Source organism: Diadema antillarum, unplaced genomic scaffold (genome assembly GCF_040938485.1).
Source record: "Diadema antillarum isolate AM-2024a unplaced genomic scaffold, OU_Dant_1.0 seq00001575_RagTag, whole genome shotgun sequence".
Lineage (NCBI taxonomy): Eukaryota > Metazoa > Echinodermata > Echinoidea > Diadematoida > Diadematidae > Diadema > Diadema antillarum.
The window spans coordinates 487,229-514,956 of NW_027272295.1; the positions used below are offsets into that span (position 1 = coordinate 487,229).

Below are 27,728 nucleotides of genomic sequence, written 5' to 3' on the forward strand. Positions count from 1 at the left end.
TGAAATTGACAAACTGGATCACTTCAAAGCCTCACTCAAGACTCACATTTTTCACCAGACATTTAATTGCTAACTGTCTTGGAGGAGTCTGCGCCTTTGAATGTTTCTGTGACAGATATATGGCGCCATACAAATGCTGTGGATCATCATCATCATCATCAATTTACATTGTTTTCACATTGGCAAACGTTGTGACTTGTAGTTTGCGCGTTCGGAGTGTCATTTTCCGATATTTGTAATCGATATAGGTGGTTTTCACATAGGATAGCGTTGTGTTTTGGAGTTTGCGTTGAGTTTGCATTAATTAGTATTTCGGGGTGTCATTTCCCGATATTTGTAATCGATATAGGTTGTTTTCGCATAGGATAGCGTTGTGTCTTGGAGTTTGCGTTGAGTTTGCATTAATTAGTATTTCGGGGTGTCATTTCCCGATATTTGTAATCGATATAGGTTGTTTTCGCATAGGATAGCGTTGTGTCTTGGAGTTTGCGTCGAGTTTGCATCAATTAGTATTTTGGCATTCAATGATCGATCATTAATACCCGTATTTCCACTGTGCATCTTACAAACGTTAGAGTGGCCTCGGAAGAGCCAGGTCCTGTTACCCTGCAATTCACCCTAATTTTCACCGCTAATGGTTTGTATTAGTTTGCATTAATTAGTATTTTGCATTAGTTTGCATTGATTAGTAGTTTGCATTGAGTTTGCATTGAGTTTGCATTGAGTTTGTATTAGTTTGCGTTAGTTTGCATTAGTTTGTATTAGTTTGCATTAGTTTGCATTAGTTTGCGTCAATTAGTAGGACCGCTGCACTGGTATTTGGTTCCGCCTGGTCTTTCCGACGACATCGTGATCGTGATTCATAACAGACTTTTGTAATTAATTACTAGGTCTATAGACTATGTACTTAAATTGTCACCTGTGAACATACCCTGGAACACACGTATCGCCCGCGAATCAACAATTAACCCTCGCCCTCGGTTCCTGCTCTGGTCAAGGTCGTGCGACTAGATTGCAGAGATTACATTGTCACTGAAACAGTAAGTTGGTGATTTCTACTGTCCGAGTGGATAGGATCAACAGGTTGCCTCTGCTATCGCACACCACAGCACAATTTCACATCCTTGGCCTTGCGCTCGCCCGACCAGTGCAGGGGCAGGGCTCATTTCCATCATATCAGAATGGGAGATGCAGAGAGAGACTACTATGGAGGAATCGAGGGGTAAGCATTTGGAAAGGAACTCTTGCCCAACGTCCAGTTATCTCAACCAATGTCATGACAATGAATATTGACATAGAATTTACTTGTGTATGATAATGTGCAAGATATAAAATCTAGAAGAAGATAGAACTCTAATTAACTAATGGGTTATACATCAGTCCGGGAAACCCGCTCATGAGGACCGCTCCCGCGTACGAGGACTGCCCCGCCTCATGATCGAGGACCGCCCCCACGCCTCATGAGGCCCGGGGGGGAACGCCTCATGAGGCCCCCTATTCACTTCTTATTCATCTCACATCTGACGTATAAATTGTCGCAACTTTGCACGGTGATTTTTTGTTACACACACATGTCCACTATCCATGATGAAAAGAAGAAAAAATCCTGTCTGTTTTTTTTTCTTCAAAAATCGAGTTTTAATCAACCGATGCAGAGAGCCCATCAAAATACGGCCACCAGCGTGTTCACACAATGCAAGACTGCCGCACCTGTAGCGGCCTGATCCGACTAGTCGGATCATGTAAAATAGATTACTAGCCGGTAAAATAGATTACTAGAAGAGCTTACCCGGTATTTCCAATCACTCACAGGAATTTGATGAATTTGTCAATCAGTTGCACTAAAAACAACTTGACAAAATGATTTCATGAATTTGAAAAACTGTTTGCATCTATAATAATTAATGTACACTTAATTTATTATCTGTTCAATTGGACTTGTGAAACTGAAAGTCACAGAGAGAACAGTTTTTGACTCGTATGAGTCACATGTAATTCAGCTCTGTCTGGCTAGGGAACATTCACCTGTGATGGATGAATGGCCAACGTCACTACTTCAGGGGCTGCATCCGCCCTTCTTATTGGCTTAAAAAAAAAAGGGGGATCTCATCACCCCTTAATTTCCACAGGTTCCAATCCTACTGTGTCCTTGACCAGCCCCCCCACACTGAAAATATTCCACAGACCCTGTATTTCTCGTTCAGATTGGTGTTATTATCACTAAACAATGTTTGCATCCATATTTATACTGACATACAAGATGTCTACCCTGGCCCTGTGGAGAGGCTAAATATAATTCAACACACCTGATCAACAGATTGGAGTCACTGATGACTTCTTGTGTCCACGCACAAGTCTGGAATGCAATTGATCATTATAAACTGGTTTGAGGTCGTAGTCTCAGTGTATATGATTTGTGAGATAGGATACATTATTTGTCCGGCCATGCATTTATGTGCAGTACATGGTACCTGAATGTTTAAGAACTACGCATGCTTGAAATCAGGTTAGTGCGTGGTATTTTAAACTGAAACGGAAGTGTGAAATAACAGCTTTAAGCTAAACTGATCAATACCATAAACTTTACAATCTATCAAATCTTTGTTTTTTTCATATGTTTCAGCCCTTTAGTCAGGGCATGGACCTAATATAACATGGACTATTCACGGCAGTCTTTCTTTGATGTACCGGTAATGATCGTCACCAACACCTGATTCTTAATGAGTACATTCAGGTTTCTTGACAATAACGATTGTGTAATCACGTATCGTCACTAACAAGAGAATTGTTTCCCTCGTTTCAGTCTTGTTTCGCTGATGTGCCTTTTTTCAGACGGAAATGTCTTTGAATTTATTATACAGATGATGAGGAGCAGCAAACCTGAGATCATTACAAATTTTGTGTCAAAAGATGGGTAATTGCTGATTCACACATTTTGGCACACGCATTTAAGACCTTGCCTAATGGCAAGATATATCTGTTCTCTACCACTACCGTCCCTTTTTGCTCTGGAATAAGCTGGAGAAAAGTGAAATATTGAGATCACAAATGACAATCATTCTGCCAAAATGCTAGCTTTCTTTTAAAAACTGCCTGCTTCTCCCAACTGAAATTGTTTGAGGTATGATTTCCTAACATACACCACAACTGCACATTTACTTTACTTGATTTTTGTGAGTTATTTTCTTCTGCGCATATAGTTTTAGATTTCTTGAATCTCCGTCTTGTTCTTCTCCCGGCTTGCTGGCGATGACGATCATGGGATCAAAGCAGTGAAGCATGCTAAAAATGTCGTTGTGGCGCTTTTGAGATGTACGGGTGCATGAATTAATTAACGATACGATGAATGTCCGTGTGTATTAGGTCCATGGTCAGTGAAACACCAGAAACTGCCAGATTCTTATTAATCCCCCAAAACCCCAAAACTGCCCATCCATTCCCTTTTTTTTTTTGTTAGTTTTATGCTTTACAATTTTTTTGTTTTCATATAAAATTTATGACAACAATGTATTGTATGTAATTTGAAAGAGGTCAATTAAAGGTCAACAATAGTATGTCAGAATTACTTCTACAACAATAACTGTACCTGAAACAAAATATTTCAGAAAAAATCATGAAACTGTTTTCTCTCAAGGTCAATTATAGAAAGATAGGTATAGTAACGCGTGGAACAAGTAATGCGTGGGACATTTTTGTGCTATGAATATTGTGATGTGAATTGCACATAAATTTACTCAGAGAAACTTTAATACGTATATAGTAGCAATTACCTTTGAAATAGATGTATTTCTAATCAATTCTTGCAAATTTCAATGATTTAGACCCACCAGAACAATAGATACAATGTATGATAAATATGAAATGCCTGTATTATCCTTTATTTTTTGACATTTGACTTTGAATGTGACCTTGAAAATAACATCCGAATGATCTTTTGTGAATTATTTATCCAAAGTGGAACTTTTCACCAAATTTCAAGTCAGAATTCAGAAAATTACAAAAAAAATCCCTCAATAATGTACACATTTCCCATAGAAGACTAAGATTTAGTACACTTCCACTGACTTGTACACAAATCGTCCCACGCGTTACTGAAATGTCCCACACGTTACTAAATTCAATTAAAAATTGCAAGTACAGTGTATGAGATTTATCAGACTAACTTTTTATCTCTTGGATAAGATTAGGTCCATTGTGAATTTGGTCTTTTGAAAGTTTCAAATCAATTAAATCATTAACTTTTATGCAAATGAGAAATGATGACCTAAAGAAGTAACGGGTGGGACATGCTAATTTTGGCCCATCCCTCATTTGCATATTTAATCAGTTGAGAAAGTGAAAATCACAGTCATGATAACTTGGTCAGACTTAAGGTCACCATACTTATTTTCATAAAAACTTGTAGAAATTAAAAGATAATATTTTAAAATGCAGAATTTTTGAATGTCCCACGCATTACCGGTACTCTAAATTTTAATTTATGCAGATTAATTGATTTATTGCTGGTTATGCGGAAGGATTTTTACTTTTTCTTTTTGAAATTCATGTATTTTAACTTCTTAGCTTTAAAATGATACCTAGTTTATGTAGATTGACCCATTTTGAATTTTCAGTCTTGTGTGATCAAATACAGAGCTTGGACTTGCCCATTGATGTACCTGTTTGTTCTTCAAACCTGTGGCCATCTTGTGCTTTAATGACAATGTGCATCTTGTACAAGGTACTTGTAGGTGCCATATGTACGATCTCGCCAACCAAAATTGGCTACTTCTTAAAAACAAGGAGCACATACTTTTTACATGTACAGTACTGCTAACTGCACTGGTGACCCTGACACATTTCGCTTGGCGTACAGTACTGTAGTATGTTACCACATAACAACAATCCTTATGAAGTGCTATTTGTTGCACCAAAACTGAGTGTTTTTTTTTACACATCAATGATGATATCATTGATGCAGATCATACAGTACTACACCAGAATGACAGAATAAAGCATTGTTGTGGTGCTGGCTGTTTCAGTAGGTACATTTAAAATGCCTGTCATTCTGAAAGGAGGAAAGTCTACTCTACAGTGATCAGAGATGTTTTGTAAATTCTCACATTTGAATCAGTGGATCACATGTGTGACATGCTCAAGAAGAAAAATGGCAGCTGGGCATATTAACAAGGATGTCAACAACAAAAAATCCCTACAAATGCAAGGAAAATATTGGCTTGCTTGACATGTAAGTTACTAAAGGGACAAGAGAGGGTTAGCTAAGTGTTCGCTATGGTAGCTCCTTGATTGAAGTCATTCTGAATAGATTTTACATGTTAACTCTTAACTTGTACTTGATATGTTGCTTTGTACTCCTTGTTTTCAAATTGTCTGGCAGAGGGGCAACTCATTCGAAGATGGTTATCATGGATGACCGAGGGACGATTCTTGCTTGGAGTGAGGCTGAAAGCACCAACCACTGGGTGAGATGAGGTCATCACCGTCATCATCATCATCATCATCATCATTATCATCGTCACAATCATCATCATCATCACAATCGTCCTCATGCCTGCAGGTCCAGTTTGTTTCCTCTGGTTAATCACTATCATCATCACAATCGTCATCACCATTATCATCATCATCATCATGATCATAATCATCACAATCGTCATCATCACTATCATCATCGTCATCATCATTATCACAATGGTCATCATTATTATCATCATCACAATCGCCATCATCATTGAATTGAATTGAATTGAGTTGAATTTATTTTCCATTTCGATGACAACATGAACAAAAGGCATGATACTTAACATTGACGCACAAGTAAAAATGCAAATTACATAAACGGTTGCAAAAAAAAAAATAAGACAATATGAATGGCAAATTCATGGATGGATCTCCAGAAAGTAATGAAATAACTTATAACTTGAAGATCCAACAATAGTCATAAAGTATAAGTTTTTTTTTTTTTTTTTTAAAGGGTGCAACATACATTGACATGCACATCAAGATCATTGAGACATTTGTACATGTACATACACACACACACAATAACTTAGCCTGATTTAAGAAATTTTATCTAATTATCTGATATAAACTTTTGTAATAGATATCTTTTCAACTTTACTTTAAAACTTTTAACAGCACTGCATTGTTTGATATTATCATCATCGTCATCATCATTATCATCATCGTCATCATTATCATCATCACAATCGTCATCATCATTATCATCGTCATCATCATTATCATCATCACAATCGTCATCATCATTATCATCATCGTCATCATTATCATCATCACAATCGTCATCATCATTATCATCATCATCATCATAATCATCATCATCATCAATAAACAGTTTCTCTAAAGTGAAAAATGTTGAATGTGGCTAATAATGCTAGGTACACAGACCTCCAAACCATTCTGAAAATGGTGAAAAGAATCTGAATTTTGAAAATTCCCAGCTCTTGTTTCAATAGGATTTTCCTATTTTTCTTGATGATTTTACTACACACTCCTATGGGAACTGCCCTATCTTTTCTACTTTTGAGCTGAATCATCCCTCTTTTTCAGACAGAAAGGTGGGAGGTATGGGTACATGTCAAAAAAAATGAAGTAGAAAGAATGAAAGTTGATTATAACCCTGTGCTTCCCATGAACACTTATTGTGGAAGTAACAAGACATGAGCATGGTTTCCATGGCAACACAAATCTGTGAAGCTGTTTAGTGTGTATAGGTAGTTCTAATGCTTGAAAGATGGTGGGGTAGTATTGCTTTGAGGCAGTAACAAACAGATATGGGGAGTAAATATTGGGTGACAAATTTCTCTTTTACCCATAGATACACATTCCAAAGAATAAAGTGGTGACAAGGAACAATTACACTAATTGTAGAAATAATTGAAGATATAAATGGTAAATTCTGTTAATTTTCCTTCCCCTATACTGAAAGGCCGATCTCTCACATTAGCCACAGGAATGAATTAACACTGCTTTTCTTTTTAATGCACACATTGCACACATGGTCATAAACAGCTTAGCTTGTAGCCTGTAGTGGGCATTTCATTGTATTGGACTATGAACATGTATCCAAATTCAAAATGACCTCCTCAACTCTGTACAGACATGAGAGGTCATCCCACGTTGGGGACCATGATTATATTTTCTCTGGAAGAGTGTTCCTGTCTAGATGCCTAGAAAGTTGTTTACAGGAAATATCCAGTCAACTACCGTATCTAAGCATAGCATCAGTGTCACCCATGCAAATAGATTTAAAATACACTATGTGGCATATGATAGCTGATACATGTAGGTCATATGTTTCACTCCAAAGATGTGATGCCATTTTTGAAATCCACTTCATTCTCCTCATGGACTTCTATTTCTTTTTCTCCAAATATTTCTTTACTTATGTATTTCATCTAAGATTAACTTCTTGCATATCTTGATTTTCCATGTGTTATGAATGTATGCTGGTAGTGGTACTTGACATTCTGTCCTGTGCGACATTCTGTCCTGTCTGCACTGAATTCAGTCCATTACTGTGGAATGACCGCAATATGCTTTTCCTTAAATGTCTCACTACCCAGCTCATTGGAATCAACATGTGCTTAGCAAGGATCAACAGCATGGCAGAGATGGCCAAGCAGGAAGCAGGGATTGATATTAACAAGCCACTCAAAGCACTGGTTAGTTTAATATTTAGTACCCTTTTCATGATAGCCTACCCTCAAAGGAAGTGCAAATTGCACTATTACATGTATGTTCATAGCTTTTAACCCAAATTAGGCCAGTGTATGCATGTGTGCACATAAAACGCCTAAAGAGGCCAGCCACTTTTCCACATTCATGAGTGCAGTTTAACTTGTAGCTCCCAGAACAACTGCTGGTACTCTTTATTGGCAAACAGCAAATAAAACATGGATAAGTTATATGTACATACTGTTTTAAGGAGGAAAAATGGTCTTCATTTACATGTACAATGTATCAATCACTGGAATTCAGGTTATTCAGTGACAACAGCATTCAGCAAAGTTCTAATGAATGGCTGCATCTCTCCTTTTTTTTTCAGCTGAGGGATGTTGCTTATGAATCTGGTCCAGTATGGGTTAATCAAACAGTAATATCACATAAACAAAAGGGTGTAGTTTCATAAAAGCAAGCGAATATAAAATGAGAAGATTATCAAATTTTTTTTAAATTCACATGTTTTCATGAACAGTGATATGGGCTGCATCCGACTGGGCCATGTAGCTGTCATGATGATGTCATGGACTCTTCCCTTGGTTTGTGAACAAAATTATCATAAACATTATGTTTTTGGCTATAAAGAATTTTTACAACTACAATCCTTTCTCCCCCAAAGTCAGTAGCATTACTGAATCATTGCATTGCAACAAAAATTACATCTAAAATATGAAACATTTTTTTTTTTAATATCAAGAAAATAAATACATACAACGTGTAGGTAAAGATTTGTGTGTATATGAATAGGAGACTTGTGAGATCGTGATGACGTCACCTCATGTAATTTTATGAAAATTTAGTGAAAAAATGATATGAGAAAATATATTTTTTTTAAATCCACAAAATTCCATTTACTATGAAAAGTATGCATTCCCTCAACTTGTTATTGACATACATTGTACTGTATGTTAGGGGTAATGTCATTCCCCCCTGCTTTCTGACAGAGGTTAGTCAAGCGCTCTGTTATTATGCTAGAAAAGTGAAAATATGTTGAATTTTCTTTATAGTGTCTTTATGTCGTTCTTATATGTAATTCCACAAATTGTAGTGTCCTTCTCATCCAGCAATGGCTGCACCAAAACTTGAAAAATTCATAACTTTTGAACAGATTGACTGATTTTTCTGAAACTTTCACAGATGTGTTCTGCAAAAATTGATGCTTTCACTCAATCCACATGTAATTGAGTTTCATTCCCCCTTAACCTATCATTGTCATGAGTGGAGTGAATTTGGAATCAACATTCATGAAAGAAGTTCAAGCATTCAATTAATATTGACTATTTCATGACAAGACACCTTTCTGCCAAGATGTACATGGCTGCTTGATGCATCTTGAGATTATTACAAGACAGACTTTCAAGTGTGAGCTCTCTCCTGAGCTGCAGTGATAGTGCCCGTATGCAAGGAAATACATCTTTTCTGTCTGGTGCATTGAAAGGACTTGCATCCATTAGTGTCTAATACTGTACTTCCGTAGTGGTCACATGAAATGAATAATGGTGATACTGCTTTTTGATTCCATATAAATGTCAAGCACTGTATGCAATTTGTTTGACTTATTAAACATTGCATTTTTATAAGTACGCTAGGCTATTGAAAATGAAATACCATCAAATTACATACTTTGCATGTACATTACAACATGACTGCACTCAAGATCAGAAATTTAGTGAGACTGTGAATTTAAACTCAAACTGAAGCACAAATCTTTAGTATCACAGAATATATACACCGTAGGTTCGAAATACCATTACAAGAGAATGGTAGTCCTTCAGGGGCATTTCACATAACTCTGTTTCGTGATGCTGTATATCTAGGCTGATTTATGAGTTGTACAAATGTGTACATCGATTGGTATAATGATGTATGAGCTGGAAATTCCACTGTGAGGACTGGATCAGATATCCTCTGAAGGGGAAATGTTATGGTGTTGGGCGGAACTGAGTTGTTTTTTGTTTGTTTGTTTGTCTTTTTGTTTATAGGATTGTCATTGAGTGGTGGTGAACAAAAGGAAGGTCAACGAAAGGTCATTGAAGGAATGAAATCTAAATATCCCAATGTCAGTGAACACTACCACATGTGTACGGACACCTATGGGGCTATTGCTACGGCGTGCAAAGCAGGTATACGTTTTTTATGTTGAAGCCTGAACCATGTACATTGATTTGTAAGTGAAAGAACACAGCAGCATGTCAGGGTCTTGTTACCACGCAATGTTGATCTATTTCTTTAGAGTAAATTGCATTCAGTTACTTTGATTCAAATGATTGCCCATGATGCTATTTTGTGATATCTGAGCTGCCAAGCCTCTCTGGTTCTACTATGTGTATACACCTTTTGAATATTACCTTGTTTGTATGCACTGACTGCTGAGTTTAAACATAATGACTATGTGACCGTGCACCTCAAAACGAACATAAAGTCGCACACACTGATTTTGCGTGAGGACTGAAAATAAGTGAAATGGGTCAACCTAGCCGAACTGGACTTTTTCATATTTTCTGAAAAAGCGGGTCTTCTTTTACATTATGCTAAAATTTGGTATCATAAAACGGGCAGGAAAGTGTGTTTTTTGAGCAGTTTATCGCGAACATTTTTGGTAGAATAGTGTGATTAGGTGTGTCTTTAGAATCCCTTTTCATTTCTGAAAAGCCATGTCCACACTCTTCACTTTCAACTCTAATAACTTTTGAAAGGATAATGCTACTGCTTTGAAAGTTGGCATTAATTATGGAAAGAATGTGTTAATGAGGCATGCTTAATTTCAGTTTAATCTGACAATCCCTTCATTGTTGTTACTCTGGTGGTTTACTTCCTGTTTTTTGTCCCATTCATCGCACAGCCAGCACGGTTTGGTAAAGATTAAGCGCTTGAATAGACACTGTACTTCAGAGCCTCTTTTCTCAGTTCACACTTTTCCTGAGTTTGTGCTTTCTTTCCAATATTTAGATAGGTTAGGAGAGTCCATTTTATTTGAGTTATACATCATTTTAAAGCTTAAAGTCTGCTCTTTCAGAATATGGTCTTAACTAAAAATTAATGTGTGGCGACTTTTTGTTTGCTTGAGGTTGCAGGGTCACATATAGTATTCTTTTGTCAAACATCACGAAACGTAACAGACTGGTGGAAGCAACATGTGGTCTATTAGTTCATTCTTTGATATTGATTTTAGTATTCATAACTGGAATAATTTTAGTTGGTCAAGATGCACATATCTGTTCTACGTCAAGATACATACATCTGTTCTGCGTAATAATTATACGCCTATGAAATTTGGGACCAACAATTTTACGAGCTAGCTTTTATGTAGGCCCCATCATATTTCTGTTTTAATATTTCCTTGCAACACCATTGTATCATGATATAACCATTAGCATTTGTGGTAAGTATGCAGGCCTCGAATTACCCGGGAGGCAAAAGGCAATTTGCAGCAATGCCCTATCTACTTGCCGCAATGCCTCTCTCAAAATTACCATGCTTACTGCAACTTTTCCGTGCTGCCCTTGAAAAATTTTGAGAGAGAGTGCCCCTAAAACCAAAATTGCCTGTCCCTAAAACTGGCGAAATTCGAGGCCTGAGTATGACTATGTTCCGTTTTTTTTTTTTTTTTTTGGATATGTGGTTGTATATTTTTATCTTGTATTCTTACTTGTATTACTGTCAATGATTTTGTAATTTCTTTGAGAGGGTAATTGGAAATATGAAAAAAAAATTGAACTGAACTGAACAGAACTGATTCTGCAGAAGGCTTCCTACAAACAATCATCTCCTTGTGTCCAGACCAGTAAATATCCAAACCTTCCTGATATGGAAATCGTTATCACCTTTTGGGCTGCGTGCAATGCACAAATATCTCTCTGATTGCTCTATGTAACCTTCGTGATTTTTCAGATGTTAATGTTTGCAGAACTGTAGTATTGAATTTTCCTTGCAAAAACTTTAATGTTTGGTTTTCATTATTGTTTTTTTCTTCAATTTCAAAATTTAGTTTTATATTTGTTATTCTCTTGTCATGATGTCACATGAAGAAGAATGATAGATTTTAATGATTCAGCACTGTCATGTTTGTGTGGCCCAGAAGATCTCTGCTCTTTTTCACAATGTCCTGTAAAAGAAAAGGAAGAAACAACAACAAGAGCAATGTTTTTTTCTACCCTGTCATTAACATGTACTGTACACTTCCAACCTAGCTACAAATGTTGCAAGAGAATAGCATTTTTTTTTTTCAGTATTGCCCTTTCAAGTTCAGGTTTCAATTACAGTAGCATCCTGGTTTCCCTTTGCCAAAATGCCTGCTCTCAAGATGTTGAGGGCTTGGTTGCCGGGGCAACCACACTTCTCCAGCTCAGCCAATGACAGATGCTGCTGCTCTCTCGTTCCTTTCACCATCATCCAGGTGGCATTGTGCTCATCTCTGGCACCGGCTCCAACTGCCAACTGATCAACCCCGATGGCTCGGTGCACACCTGCGGTGGATGGGGCCACATGCTCGGAGACGAGAGTTCAGGTAGGATTGCTTCGTCCCTTCTATCTGCACCTCCACCCCCAATTCCTGTTCATTGCTACAATCAGTCTGCCATGAGCACTTCATCCATCTTCTTTGTGCGCATTTTAGATGTTCTCACTGTTTGGGAAGAGTTAGAACATCTAAAATTAAGATAATTAAGATTATGTTTGGTTTTAAGTAAGATTTGTATAATTAACATTGTGTTTGATTCTCCCTGATAAGGGAGCATCTGATTACAGTGGTGGAAAGATAATCTCATTAGCCTGGAGGCTAGGTGGTGACCTGGTAGGGACTCGAGTCTCCATTTCTTGTGGAGATGTCTATCAGTCATGGCAGTCACTGTGACATCTCCTCCAGTGAGATAGGCCCTTCACCCATTGATTTAGTGATTGGGTGTCACAACCTGTCTTTTGTTTTAGGTGCCAATCACCTAGAAAAGTCGTCACTTAATGCTGTTACATATACTGTTGCTATTCCACACAGATTCCTTACAGTGGTGGTTACACACCCAGCAGAAAAATGCTCTTTCAGCACAAAATGCTTAACATGGGTTTTGAGTCATTATTGTCAAAATGCAAGGACACAAAATGTTTTCCTCTGGTCATGCCAACTGATTAAACTCAAACTCCTCGTTGCCAATCGTGTGTGTGTGTGTGTGTGTGTGTGTGGGGGGGGGGGGGTGATGGGAGACATATTTTTTGTTTTCTTGTCATCCTTGGGATCGCACAGTTATGGTCAAGACCTATCTTAAGGTTTCTAACACTTTTTTGTGGGATATTGAGAAATGTCTTATGAAATATGAAAGAGCAAGTAATTCCAAAAGGGGGTCAACGTTTATTTGACGAAAATTGGAATTGAAATGGCTGAGATATCCAAAACAGAGCAATCCTAATGAAAGTGGGACTCACCTTTTATTAGGATCGCATTGTTTTCCTTTGTTTTTTGATGTCTCGGCCATTCCAAAACCGATTTTCATCTATGCAAACTTTGAATTCCTCCTAGAATGGTATGCTCTTTATTATTTTGTGAGTAGTTCCTTGGTATCTCATAGAAAGTTAAAAGCCCAATACTCATCTCCACCAATACTATACCATCCTTTAAGTATTGTTGGTCTTTCTGTAAGAGATGATTTTTTTTAATTGTTTTTTATGCCTCCGCAACGAAGTGGCCGGAGGCATTATGTTTTTCGGGTCGTCCGTCCGTCCGTCCGTCCGTCCGTCCGTCCGTCCGTCCGTCCGTCCGTCCGTCCGTCTGTCCGTCCGTCGTCCGTCCGTCCGTCCGTCCGTCCGTCCGTACGTCCGTACGTCCGTCCGTCCCGTTTTGTTTTTGTCAATATCTCAAGAACCGTGTGGTGGTTTTACATCAAACTTGGTATGAGGGTATATCCTTGGGGGATAATACTTTGTGTGGATTTTAGGGTCACAGGGTCAAAGGTCAAAGGTCACAGGTTATTTTGTGAAAAAAAATTGAAATTTCATGTTTTTCTCCATATCTCGCAAATGGTGCAAGGTATCTTCATGGAACTTAGTATATATGCTTGTACCGATGGGCAGTGATTATCTAGGGAAGTTGGGGGTCATGGGTCATAGGTCAGGGAGGTCAAAGGTCAAGGTCAACCCCTCAAAATATCACTACTTTCCTTATATTTATGCAATGAATGAAGGTTTTTTTTTAACTTGATGTACACATGTATTACCCAATATATATTCTGTGGGAAGTTTCTTGCCAAAAGGTCAAAGGTCAAAAGGTCAAAGGTCAAGTGAAAGTGCTGAATTGCACTTTTTCCTCCATATCTCAAAAGTAACTCAAGGTATCATCATGAGACTTACATATTTATGCATGTTCAACCTAACAGTGATTCTCTTTGGAACTGTGAGGTCAAAGGTCAAAGGCCAGATTTAGATAATGCTATTTTCCCATTTGATACTGAAATTATACTTTTTCTCAATACCTTGAAAAATTACTCAATGCACAAACTTATAAAAGGGTCAAAAGTCAAGTAAAAAATCATCAGTTCCCCAAATACCTGCACTCTGACATTTTAATCATTCATCCAATTGAACCTAGTTCTAGGAAAGTGAACATTCACCACATTTGTGTCAACCTGTCATTTCAATATTTTGCCAATTGTTTGAAACTGTCATCACACATTGTCAAGACATTGTACTATAGACCTATTAGGAGAACCATGCATTATGGCGGAGGCATATCAGTCGCCGTAGCGATATATCTAGTTTTAGATACTTTGATATCATTTCATCTGTGTGAATTTTACTTCTATTTCTTTTTTTTTCTCACTCCTCATCCCAGCCTACTGGATATCACACAAGGCTGTCAAGATTGTGTTTGATGCCATTGATAATCTTGCCAGTCCACCGCATGACATTCAATATGTGAAGGGTGCCATGGAAAAGTTTTATGGGGTAAAGTTCCTTTATTTTCATTTGCTGCACATCACTTTTAAGATTGTTTAGTGCTTAAACTTTGTGCTGGAAATGTAGGAAATTGATGTATTACTTCCAAATCAAATTAAAAAGAATAATTTACATGCTCTTGATGTTTTATATGTGTTTTAATGAATCAAATAATTGATTTTGTGCGTCTCTCCGTATAAATATTTGAAAAAAGAATATGACGGAATTCTTATGTACATGGTGTGGACATATGCATTTGGTAATATTCTATGTTAACTTAAAAGGACAAAGAAATTATAGATATTCACAGTATAATAGTGACCTTTACAAAGAGAAGAAAATAGAAACATTCATCTTCATATATTATATAAATCATATATTCAAGGTGAAAGTTGGTATGTGTGGTCTATCATTCATCCACATTTTCCAGCTTGATTATTCGTATGTATTTCTCAGGAAAATTTTCAATTTCTTGTGAACGCTGGAATTCCAAGACCTCTATTAACATACAGCTCCATGAATTTCTTGTATCTAGATTTGTACCATATAAATACGTAAATCACCAGTAATTATTTTGCTGTTCAAGTTCTTCATGTAGGTCAAACTGCTTACAGTACATGCATTAAGGTCTCTACAAACGCCTTGTGTTGTTGTTGTTTTTTCCAGATAACAGAGCGATTTGGCTTACTAGATCATGTTTACACCAGCTTTGACAAGTCAAAGTTTGCTGGTTTCTGTAAAAGATTGTCTGAAGGTGAGTACATCACACTTTTGTTCTTTCCCTGTGTAGTTTTCTTGTCCTTTTTTTTCCCACCTGTGTGTGTGTGTGTGTGTCCAAAGAAAAAATATGCAGGTTCAGTTTAAAGGTGTAGTACAGTTTTTGTCGAGCCCACCGGAGGTGAGGGGAGACTAAGGGATCGCCTGCAGCGTCTGTCCGTCTGTCGTCCGTCGTCTGTCCGAAACGCTATAAAAACTTGAATAACTCTGTACACTGGGCTTCAATTTGAATCAAACTTGGAGGGAAGAGTAGCCATACAAAGTTTTACCTTTTACCAAGTATGAAGGTCACCTCAAGGTTAAAGGTCACAGGCAGGGGTCAATGAACTTTTAAAGGGACTGTACAGTACTGGTTGAGGTAGGGATTCATGTTTTGAACATTCCTAAGTGAGATAATGAAAAGCCTCTGATGAAATATGAAAGAGCATGTAGTTTTAAGAAGGATTCAACGTTTATTTGATGAAAATTGGTTTTCAAATGGCTGAGATATCCAAAAAAGTGCTAATAGTAAAAGGCGACATGCCCCAACTTTATTAGTATCTCTTTGTTTCACCTTGTTTTTGGATATCTCAGCCATTTCAAAACCGATTTTCATCGAATAAACTTTTGATACCCCCTAGAATTGCATGCTCTTTGACATCTCATAGAGTGGTTTCTGAATATCTCACAAAACGTTAAAAGCTAAATCTTCACCTCGACCAGAACTCTACACACCCTTTAAGGCCCAATGTTAAGTTTTTAGGGCGCGTTTCAATTATGGGTCATAACTTTTGATTCGTAAGTCCGTCTGTGCACAAACTTGGGTAGTAGATGTCCCTTGGGGAGTTGATGGTCACCACAAGGTCAAAGGTCGCAGGCAGGGGTCAATGAATTTTTGGGCCCAATGTTAAGTTTTTATGGCGTATTTCGATTATGGACTATAACTTTTGATCCGTAAGTCTATTTGTGACCAAACTTGGATGGTAGATGTAACTTGGGGAGTTAATGGTCACCACAGGGTCAAAGGTCACAGACAGGGGTCAATGAACTTTTAGGGCCCAATGTTAAGTTTTTAGGGCACGTTTTGATTATGGGTCATAACTTTTGATCCATAAGTCCGTCTGTGACTAAACTTGGGTGGTAGATGTTCCTCGGGGAGTTGATGGTCACCACAAGGTCAAAGGTCACATGCAGGGGTCAATGAACTTTTAGGGCCCAATGTAAAGTTTTTAGGGCGTGTTTCGATTATGGACCATAACTTTTGATCCGTAAGTCTATTTGTGACCAAACTTAGATGGAAGATGTACCTTGGGGAGTTGATGGTCACCACAAGGTCAAAAATCACAGACAGGGGTCAATGAACTTTTAGGGCCCAATGTTAAGTTTGTAGGGCGCGTTTTGATTATGGGTCATAACTTTTGATCTGTAAGTCTATTTGTGACCAAACTTGGATCGTAGATGTACCTTGGAGAGTTGATAGTCACCACAAGGTCAAAGGTCACAGGCAGGGGTCAATGAACTTTTAGGGCCCAGTGTACTGTGGATTTGATTATGACTCCTAACTTTTGATCCATACGTCCATTTGTGAACAAACTGAAAAAAAGGTGTACATTTGTGGGCGAGACACATTACGGCACTTGCCCTGTTGTTGAGATGGGCTTCTGGGTGTGTTTTTTTTTTTGTAATGAGAAACATCTTATGAAATATGAAAGAGTACACAACATAGGAATTCAACATTTATTTGATGAAATTTGGTCTTGAAATAGCTAATATCCAAAACAAGGTGATCCTAATAAAAAGTTAGACCCATATTTAATTAGGATCACTTTGTTTTAATTTGTTTTTGGATATCTCAACTATTTCAAAACAAAACTGATTTTCATAGAATAAACTTTAAATTCCTTCTAGAATTGTATGCTCTTTTAGATTTTATAAAGTGGTTTCTATGTATCTTGCAAAAAGTTAAAATCTGAATCAGCACCTCAACCAATACTATACCATCCCTTTAACCCTTTTCCCTTTATGCACCCACTTGTGTGTGTTTGGATTCATTCAAAGTTTATGAGCAAGCTGCCACATTTCTTATGGGTTTACCAGTAATTCCCTGCCAAAGGACTAGGCAGTGAGGATTAGATGTCTTGCCTAAGGGCAGAACTGCTGCTGTAGTGGGACTTGAACCATGGAAGTCAGGCTTAAGAGACAATGGTTATGTCCACTAAGCCACAATTATAGCTCCCCATGCATTCTTGTGTAAATCACAGGTATAGTTTCAGTTGTTTATGTATGCATCAGGTTGTCTCTTCTCTTACGTGTTGTTTCACAATTATTTTAAAACTGTTTTGTGAATGAGCAAGCTACCACACAACTACAAGCCACAGTAATGTATGTATGCATAGGCACTGCAGTTTCATTTTTACACAAGAGGGCAAGGCATTCCATCTGAGTTTAAAATTATGAACTATTGAAAATACCCTTGCTTTGTCAAAAGAAAAACTTGTCAATGACTGTCAAGATGCTGAGTGGCCCAGTCCTAGGAAACAAACGAAAAATCAGCTTTAATTTGTATGCTACTAGCTCATTGCACTCATGTAGCAAGCAAATGTATGAAATGCTGCTTCTCTTAGGGTGGGATTTCACGGAGGACGCGAACGATTTGCGAAGGACGCGAATGACAAAATCCAACATTCGGAAAAGTTTTTCTCCAAATGTTTTCCGACAATGACGCCGTAAACTATTCTTGCGAAATTTGTGCGAAGTTTCCACGACGTATGTGCGAATGTCGTGTGTATCATTGGTAAAGTACAGCATGTTACGTACACGAAGAACACGCGACGGAAATGCGAACAATGAAAAATTTTCAATAATCATGGGAGAAAATGTACCCAAGGAGAGGTGGAAGCTGTCTTGAGTTGAATTTTTTTCTTTCCTCTATTTCTCCTTTCTTTTTCTCTCATTTCTCTATCGTGTGCTTGCCTACATTTTTTTCCTAGGACATATCTCCACTAGTAAAGCATTTGATCTTTTTTTGCAGTTCCTCCAACACATAATCTTTATAGTTCAAATGAAATTTTACATATTTTAAATTAATTTTAAGTGTATTCTGCGATTTTTTTTTTTGTATATCAAACATTTATTTCTCTTTGCTGGTCTTTAATTTCTTTTGTTACTATAGTTGTTAATAATTGTTTGATGTTTAGATGTATGTTACGATTTTTATTTGTAGAAAACGTATAGGTCATACATCCCCCAAACGTGCGCTAAACGTTCTCGAGAATGTCTCAAAAGGTACGCGAACAGTTTGCGATTAAGTCGTAAAATGATCGGAAAAACTTCGCAGATTTCGCGTAAGATACGCAAGACATTCTCCAAAGTTTCGGAGTCTGTTTGGGGTTTCACGAACATTTTGCGAACATCGCGCGTGTCTTGCGAAGGTCTTGTGCATATGACGAGGCTTTAAAGACACTTTCGAGAACAATTCACAAGCAAATCACGACCAAGTGTGCGGAAAAGGTTCGCAAAAAATTTCAAACTTTTTTGAAATTCTCGCCGAAGTAAAAACGACATTCGCGAACAATTGACGACGCTTCCGAACCCTCACGTTCGTTTGGCGATCTTTTGCAGACTAAAATACGAATGCTGGATTTTGCTATTCGCGTCCTTCGCAAATCGTTCGCGTGCTCCGTGAAATCCCACCCTTATTAGTAGTGTCACATGAAGATTCTGCTTCAATTCCGGTGTGAGGAAATGATATAATATGCAAAGAGGAAGTTGGCTGTGCAAAATAAGCCCATAGCTCTTACAATGGATTGTGAGGCTGGAGACAGGCTTAGATCCAGCTCTGTACTGTTGTCATTATTGTATGTGACCTTGCATCACAAAACCAACAAAGAGTCACATGACTGAATTTTACATGAGGACTCAAAATAGGTGAAATGCACATTTGTAGGTCAACCTTGACAATCTTTGAATTTTTCTCATTTTCTGAGAGAAAATTCTTCCTTCTACATAATTCTAAAGTTTGCAGTCATGAAACCAATGGGAAGTTGGTGTTTTGCAGCTTTTCCTCCTGAGAACACTATTTTCTGTGGAATAGTGTGATTAGGTGTATCGTAGAGGCCCCTTTTCATTTTTTGAAAACCTTTAACATATTCTTCACTTTCAATTCTAATAAACTTTTTAAAGGACGATGCTCCTGCTTGAGAGTTAGTATTAGTCTCGAATAGAATGTGCTAATAGGTAATGCAAAATTTCAACTTAATCTACTGTAATAATGCCTTCATTGTGGTTGCTGTGGAGTTTTACATTCTGTGTTTTATCCTCTTCATTGCACAAAGCACAGCTTGGTGTACTTGAATAGACCCTAAACTTTAAAGCCTCTTTTCTCAGTAAACACTTTTTCAGAGTGTGTACTTTCTTTCCATTATTTATTATAGTGGGGTGGCTTAGTGAAATTATCGTGACACGGCGGACAAAAGCATGATTTTTTCACCAAAGGTACTTCATGATGTACCTTCTCAAAAAATAGGGTGCTCCAAGAAAATTGATGCTGGGAAGGAGGTTAGAGGTCAAAGGTCAATGACCTTTATTTGTGAAATAGGTTTTTTGGCTATTTCTCCGGTCAGGAATATCCAATCTGGATAAAACTTGGCAGGAAGAATATTGAGAACAAGTAAAATATTTTGATTGAATTTGGGGTGAAATTTCCAAAGGTCAAAGGTCAAAGGTCAATGAACTTTTTCTAAAAATCATGTTTTTGTTTATTTCTCCAGGTAGGAAGATTCAATTTTCACAAAATTTGATATGAACGTTGTATAGAAGGTACCAAGAGTATAAACCAGGGGTCAAATATAATTGTTGATTTGTGCGTTGCCATGGCAACCCAAAACTAGGGTTTTTAATTGAAGTTAGTTACAGGAGGCTATTTTCCAGTTTGGAAGAGATTCCATTTGAATAGGTACAACTGATCAACGGGATGTATAGAGGTTTGAAATACTTTTCATTAGTGTTAAGTGGTATGTTGCCATGGCAACTACATATATAGATTTTGGTTAAACTTAAAGGAGACTTCAGAACTTATGAATTTGAAGAGATTTCCATCAGGGTTGGTATTATTGATCAACAAAAAAGTCGCCAGACAAAGATTTGTCACCTTTATAGCATGTGGGTTGAGTGAATGCAGCAACAATAGTAGAACACATCAGTGAGAGTTTGAGGAAAATTGGACAATCCGTTCTAAAGTTATGAATTTTTGAAGTTTCTGCTCATGCAGTCGAGGCTGGATGAGAAGACTACTATACCTTGTAATATCACATGTGTACAACGATATAAAGAATGAATAAAGAAAATTCAACATAAATTATTTTCGCTTACAAAAGGATACTCGACTTCTCTTTCAGAAGGCAGGGGGAATAATATTACCCTTGACATACGTCACTAGCAAGTCAAAGAAACTATGTGAACTTAATTCAAAAAGTATGGTTTTGTGAAATTCTCATTTCATTTTCCTTAGAATGTGCGCATGTGACATCATACACTGTGGTAGTCTTTTCATCCAGCCGCGACTGTGCAGATACCTTAAAAAATCATAACTTTTGAACGGATTGTACGATTTTTTCCAAGCTTTCTGTGATGTGTCCTACTAATATTGTTGTATTCACTGAATCCACGTGCGCATGAAGGTGGACTTGTCCTTTAAGGACAGATTCTGAAAGAGCAGACTGTAAGCTTTAAAATGATGTATCACACAATTCAAAGGGATTCCCCTAACCTATCTAAATAATAATACCGGTACTGGAAAGAAAGCACACACTCTGGATAAGTATGAACTGAGAAAAGAGGCTGCATTGTCTATTTTAGCGTTTAATCTTTACCAAGCTGTCTCATGTCATTATGTTCATCTTTTCTTCCCCCCTCCAATTTTCATTTGAGTTTGTCATTATTAATTTTTGATGATAAGAACGATTCCACAAGGCATTGTTTCTTAAAAATGCTTCAACTGCTCCTTCAGGTCCAAAATCTACATCAATATATATTATTTTCCTGATCTCCTCAACATTTTCCAAAAATAAAGCATACACCTTTTATGCATTGAGTCCTCCTTTTTGTGGATAATTAAAGGCAAAAACCCAAAATTAGTGCTTGAAAATTATTCTTAAGTGTGAGTTACGGATAGAAAGAACCTCTGTAAAAAAAAAAAAATGAATCTGTATAATCAATGTTAAGTATTGTTAATAACACAAAATGTGAACAATATTTCTATGATAACATGTTTCCAGACTAAACCGTCCGCATTTATGCTTTAATGAGAAAAATACTGATATCTCTTTATATGTTTGCTTTGATTGCAAAAACTGTATATGGTAGGATGTCTTGTGATACAACAGGGGGGCATTTCATGAAGCAGTTTGGTCAGATATTTTTCTGACAAACTGTTACAAACTACAGAAATCCTTGCATCTGATTGGCAGAGAGCAAATTTGTCCGACAACTTGTCGGACAAAATGCTTCATGAAATGCCCCCAGACCTACACATATTATGCATAAAATGTGATATCCTGAACATTTTTTTCAAGTCACTCTCCCAAAAGTGTATATATAGGACCTTTAAGTTTTTCTTGTGTTTGTTCCTGGCAGATTACTAGTACACAAATGCTCCAATCCATGATGACCTAACGGAAATTAAGGAAATTAAAATGAATATACTGAAAACCAAAACTACAGATACTAATAACTTACTTCATTCTTCTCTCCCCACCCCACCCCTTCTTTTTGGTTTCTTGATATACTAGTAGATCTACCTGACTTTGATAATTGTCATTATGTAACATCATCTTCAATTGACAAGGCGATAAAACTTAACAATCATTTCATTATGCTGCTGGACTAATGGGGTTAGTTGAACTATATTGTTTTTAATGTGCTATACTTTTTCCTCCTATCAATCACATGTATTTTTGGGTGGAATGTATTTTGACATAAAGCATCATAGAATCAACCGCCTTTGGGGTCGGGAATTTTGTCATATCATATTGTGATTTAGATTCTGCTCTATGCCGATTTTGTTTTATTTCTATCAACTTTTTAAACTTCCCCATAGACTTTGTTCACCAGCCAACTACATCCCACCCTCTTTGGATAATGTGAACCAATCAAACATTGCTTTTACTTTTTAATAACATGTCTATACATAGCTATCAGACCAAAAATATTCAAACCGCTTTAAGTCTTTATGAGTGAAATTACAAATATCAATATATCTTTAAAAATATTCAAATTGTCTAAATTCAACTTTATCTATGAAAGCAGACTTTTAACTTTTTTAAACATTTGAATAACCCCCATAAGAAATAAGAAACATATAAAGAGGGGAGGTGCGGACTATAAAAATTGCTTACGGGAACCAGGTAATCCCTGCGCTAAACCTATGGAATTCACACAATCTTGGAGGAAACGGGTTAAATTTGTTAGGAAATATGTAGGGCAATACCCAAAACCTTAAGTTCTCAATGGAATATGCAGCTCTTCTACTGGTAAACTAGTAGTTCTGGGAGAAAAAATGAACTGTGACATAGTCCTACACCTGGCTCAGTCATTGCCCAAGATTTAAAGTATCTGAGCCAGAGTCACATGTCACTCTTTGCCATTTCTCTACAGGAGGTAGACAGTACTAAAAAAATCCTTTACCAGAAATTATATGAAATTATTCAATGAAAAGGTGCTTAAGAAAACTGGACTATTCCAACACACCTCCCTCAGGTCTGCAACACAGACTAACCACCTGTTACCATAGGAAAACCAGTAAAAATGGTGTATTACTGTAAACATGCACATAATATGTCGTATTATGGGTCTGAATTTTAAGACTAGCAACCATGTACATTGCATTGCATTGTACAGAAACCTGGCGAATGCCCTGTGTATAGTCTTTGAATTCAGACATTATTGTTATGTACAAATTAAGGGCATTTTCTCATTTTTTCTGTTAGCGGATTTCTTGGAGCACCCCCTAATTTTGATCCTCATATATATACCAATGTCTGAGGAAAAAATGACACTTTTGTCCGGCGTGTCACGATTATCAGTATATTTGTCACTAAGCCACCCCACTATTAAAATAGATCAGGAAAGTCAATTTGTATTGAGATATACAAAGCTTAGTGTCTGCTCTTTCAGAATCTGCCCTTGATTAAAATGTTATCCCCCTCCTCCTCCCCCCTCCCCCCCCCCCCCCTCCTCCCCACTACCACCACTGAACATGATCCTTGTACCGATGATCGGATGTTACTGCTGGAAATCATCTAATAGGTTGTTTTTGTGGATGTAGCTGTTCAGGCACTGCTGAAACTGACACTACAGTATATTTCCTTCTGGGCAGTGAGTGATGAGAACCAGTTGACCACATAGATAAAGTGTACTAAGAGTTTGCACCAGGCCTCATATGTTCACCATTCATGGGACTATGAGACAAGCAGTGACTCCTTATTTGGCATTTGAAGCAGTTAGATACAAACATATATTGAAGTATTTTAAGAGTTGTTTTCTTTTAAGGAAAAAAAATTGCACTCATTGCACAGGCAATTTGTAATTTAAAAAAATCTCTGCATCATTCTGTGAATTTTTCCCTCAAGCTGGGCAGTTTGATGTAAGTGTTGTGGTATTGGTTGCTTTTGGGCGATAGTAATGAGAATTAATTTTTATGAGATTAAAAAAGGTCACACAAAGGAGTGATTCTACCTGTAATATTGTGCTGTGTGTGCTTGTGTGTGTCAGGTGCCAGGGATGACAAGGACCCCCTCTGTATATGGATTTTCCGCGAAGCTGGAAGACTGCTAGGCAAACATATAGTCGCTGTCTCTCCACACATAGATCAGGTGAGTGTACGTGTAATGCTTCGGCACGTTTGATCGGAGATGTTTTAAACTGCTCAATTGTGAATGATGTAATCACATGTTTTGTATCACGCTCAGCTGTAATATCTCTGTAGTAACATAACAAACTCCTTGGGACTAGCAGTTTTCTTTTGTTATATTAAAATTGCATTATAGCCAAATGGTAAAGCATACAGAGATACTGTAAGAGTTGATATTTTTTCGCACTTGGCTGGGTAAGAAGAATTTCACGTGTTTTTAATTCCACAGAATCAAGACATCAACCACTGGAACATATAGACGAGGAAAAATATTTGTGTGCTTTTATTTTTGCACTAATTTCTCTTTGCGCGAAATGCGCACAAATTTCAACACCATGAAACTTTCCACTTTTACAGTATATAGATGATGATTTGGAGACCTGACGTCATACTTCTGTGTAACAAGAAGTTCATTATCAACCGTACTCTTTTTGACAGGAGTGTACGACATCATATTACTGATGTCACTGCACAGTCCTCAAGTACAGTGGGATATCTTATACTATAATGATGTAGGTATTAAACAACTTCGTATGAGGCAGCGGCAGCTAAGTAACATTTTTCAGTTGCTCTAGCCAAGGTACAGTCTCAGGGGTAGGGTGTGTTAGGTCCATGTTGTCAGGTGTTCAGAGATCAGGGCACTCACTCACGATGTGTTGAGCAGTCTGTTCTGGTGCACCACACGGGCAGGCTGCTGACGGGCGTAGCCCCCACCAATGCATGGCTGCGTTGAAAAGCCCAACTCCCATTTGAATCCGATTTAATGACACCCACTCCCTCCTTGGGAGGTTCGCACCCGGGGGGACAGATGTATTGTGTGTGATAACGAGTTGGGCAGGTCGTGGGGTGTCGTGCCAGCTTTGCTCTCCATGTGTGGCAGATGTTGTTAAACAACAAAACAAATCATTACAGTCCCACATTCTACCATCAATGTATGCGAGGGCACATTTCCACTTTAATGAAAGGAAACATGTTCAATGATCTGGATCTTGTTGTGCACCATGCTCTCTACAGAGTCTCTTGGAAGGGGAGAATGGACTGAGGATTGTTTGTGTTGGCTCAGTGTGGAAGAGTTGGGATCTTCTGAAGGAAGGTAAGTTCATGGTTTTTATACCTTCGTCACGAAGTGTCGCCAGAGGCATAATTATGTTTTTGGGTTGTCCGTCCGTAATCAATTTTGTGGACAGTATAACTTAAAAACCATTTTCTGAAATGGCTCAAGATATCTTCATGGAACTTGGCATATGTATGTATGAGCAAACAAAATTGTGCCCATGAACTTTTGTTGCACATGTTCAAGGTCAAAGGTCAAGGCCAAATTCTTAGAATTTCACTGTTTCACCTATATCTATGCAATGCCTCACATTTTTTTTTCTGCCCAATCTTTAGGTGACAATGTAATTAGACACATATGCTTCTTTTGCATGTTTTTTTTTTCTTTCTTTCAGTGAGTTCAGTATGATTTTGGCTGGCTGACTCATATATTCAGTTACCTTGTTGAACCTGTAAAACCAAATACATTTCAGATTTTGGAATCTAGTTTGCATGCTCAAGTTGTTGCCCCATCATGCTAACCTCACTGGTTTTTAGTACTTAGGAACAATCATTTGGCTTGGAGGTGTTCTTTAAATTTGAATATGATCTTGAACCAACCTTACAGAGTAGCTTGCAAACAGGGGCCAGTACAATGCAGTGAAACAAACTGATATAACAAAAACTTGTCAATGAGCCTTTTTTACTGGACTCAATGTTTGATTTTTTTCTTTTAGTTGTTGTTTTTGCCACACTGATGCAGTAACAGAGTATGATATACAAGTGTAAAAACCAAAGTCCTTTGTTCCAAAGAGTTTGTCATAACAGGAGTCTAATATGTACACTATTACAAGAACCTTGTCTGATGACCAAAAAAATGACTGATGTTCTCCTGCAGGTTTCATTGCGGGGCTGACGTCAGGAGATTCTTCCTGCCCAGACATCAAGAGCTTCACTTTACTGAAGCTGAAAGAATCGTCCGCTATCGGTGCTGCCAGACTGGGTGCCCAGGAGGTGGATTTTGACTTGCCGGTCGACTACAAATCAACAGTGGATATCTTGTATCAACATGAGGTGTGAATGTGTCCAACCCGTCTCAAAACTATCCATTCCAGTAGTGTTGCATAATTATGTATTACCTTGTATGTAGATAACAAGAGGAATATATTGATATACAGCTTTATAGTCTATAATAAAAGTCTCTCATATTATATTGTGCAAAAAGAAACACGTATGATACTGACTTGAGTATATTTAATCGAGCTTCAACTGTGACTCTGAATAGAAAATAGTTAGATTGTAGGTTGTACATGAGAAGTTAAAGTGTTGTCATCATGCATACTTGTAATGTAAAGAAGGGCTCTGAGATTGACAAAATGTGAATATGTCACTGAGTATTATGAATGTGTCTGCCTACAATGATTCTTGCTTCAACTGGACAACACTGAACCTGTGTCAATATTGATATTGTTCTTGTGAGACAAGATGTTTTTGTTTCACCTCCTTTGCGGACACAGATTACTTAATTATAATCTGTATGCTACACTGTGAGTATCATATATATATATACAATTGCATATAAGTGTGTGTGTGTGTGTGTGTGTGTGTGTGTGTGTGTGTGTATGTGTGTGTGTGTGTGTGTGTGTGTGTGTGTGTGTGTGTATACAGGGGTTGACACTAAGTTTTTTCACTAATGGGCCGTTCAGGCCACTAAATATAAAATTCTGGTAACCCGAAATAAAATGAAATGTGAAAATTTCTTTTGAATTTAAGATGCCTGATCAGACATCTATGAAGGAAATTTGGTGGTCTGACATCAGCTTGTAGTGTCCCTGGGCCACTGCTAATGTCAAACTCTGGTGTACATTTAATACATATATACATGTATTTATCTCTCTGCATATGGCTTTAGGAAGACAGTGTGTAGATAAGCAATGTCAGCAGTAAAGCATGTGATTGATCCTTAATATATAGTAATTATGAGCATATCATGTCTCCCTAAAGCTGAATCCAGAGCATATGTATATCCATAATATGTATGTATGTGTATATGTATATAAAGTAAATTCTGTGTGAAAGAAATGTAGGCATCATTAATTGGACAACAACCTGACAAAGGCTGGTTTGTGAAGAGTAATGCTCCTGCTACTACTACTACTACTACTACTACTACTACTACTACTACTACTATTACTACTACTAATGATAATAGTGGCTACTTGTATTGTGTACAGGTCCACCTTTCGGTGCTCATGGCACTTCAAAAAATGAAAAGATAGATGATACATACATATACAAACATGACAACAGAGAAGAAAATATCAAACGACAAACAAACACATACCAGATAAAGAACACAATTATGTTCCGA

General features: G+C 37.5%; 1 protein-coding gene across 1 annotated transcript; it reads left to right on the forward strand.

The window, feature by feature from the left end:
* The first annotated feature begins 981 nt into the window (after window positions 1-981).
* LOC139710845 (N-acetyl-D-glucosamine kinase-like) lies at window positions 982-27,366 on the forward strand. Its single transcript, XM_071622766.1, has 11 exons — window positions 982-1,222; window positions 5,378-5,462; window positions 7,584-7,682; window position 8,135; window positions 9,723-9,863; window positions 12,137-12,247; window positions 14,558-14,670; window positions 15,328-15,415; window positions 24,187-24,287; window positions 25,340-25,418; window positions 26,256-27,366. Exons 1-11 carry the CDS (start codon window positions 1,182-1,184, stop codon window positions 26,435-26,437), a joined length of 1,041 nt encoding a protein of 346 aa, XP_071478867.1. The 5' UTR covers window positions 982-1,181; the 3' UTR covers window positions 26,438-27,366.
* Window positions 27,367-27,728: the final 362 nt, after the last annotated feature.

Coding starts and splice junctions, on each gene's coding strand:
- LOC139710845 (XM_071622766.1), top strand. CDS start 1,182: ATGGGAGATGCAGAGAGAGACTACTATGGAGGAATCGAGGG. Junction 12,248..14,557: donor GCTCGGAGACGAGAGTTCAG/GTAGGATTGCTT, acceptor TCCTCATCCCAG/CCTACTGGATATCACACAAG. Junction 25,419..26,255: donor TTGGGATCTTCTGAAGGAAG/GTAAGTTCATGG, acceptor GTTCTCCTGCAG/GTTTCATTGCGGGGCTGACG.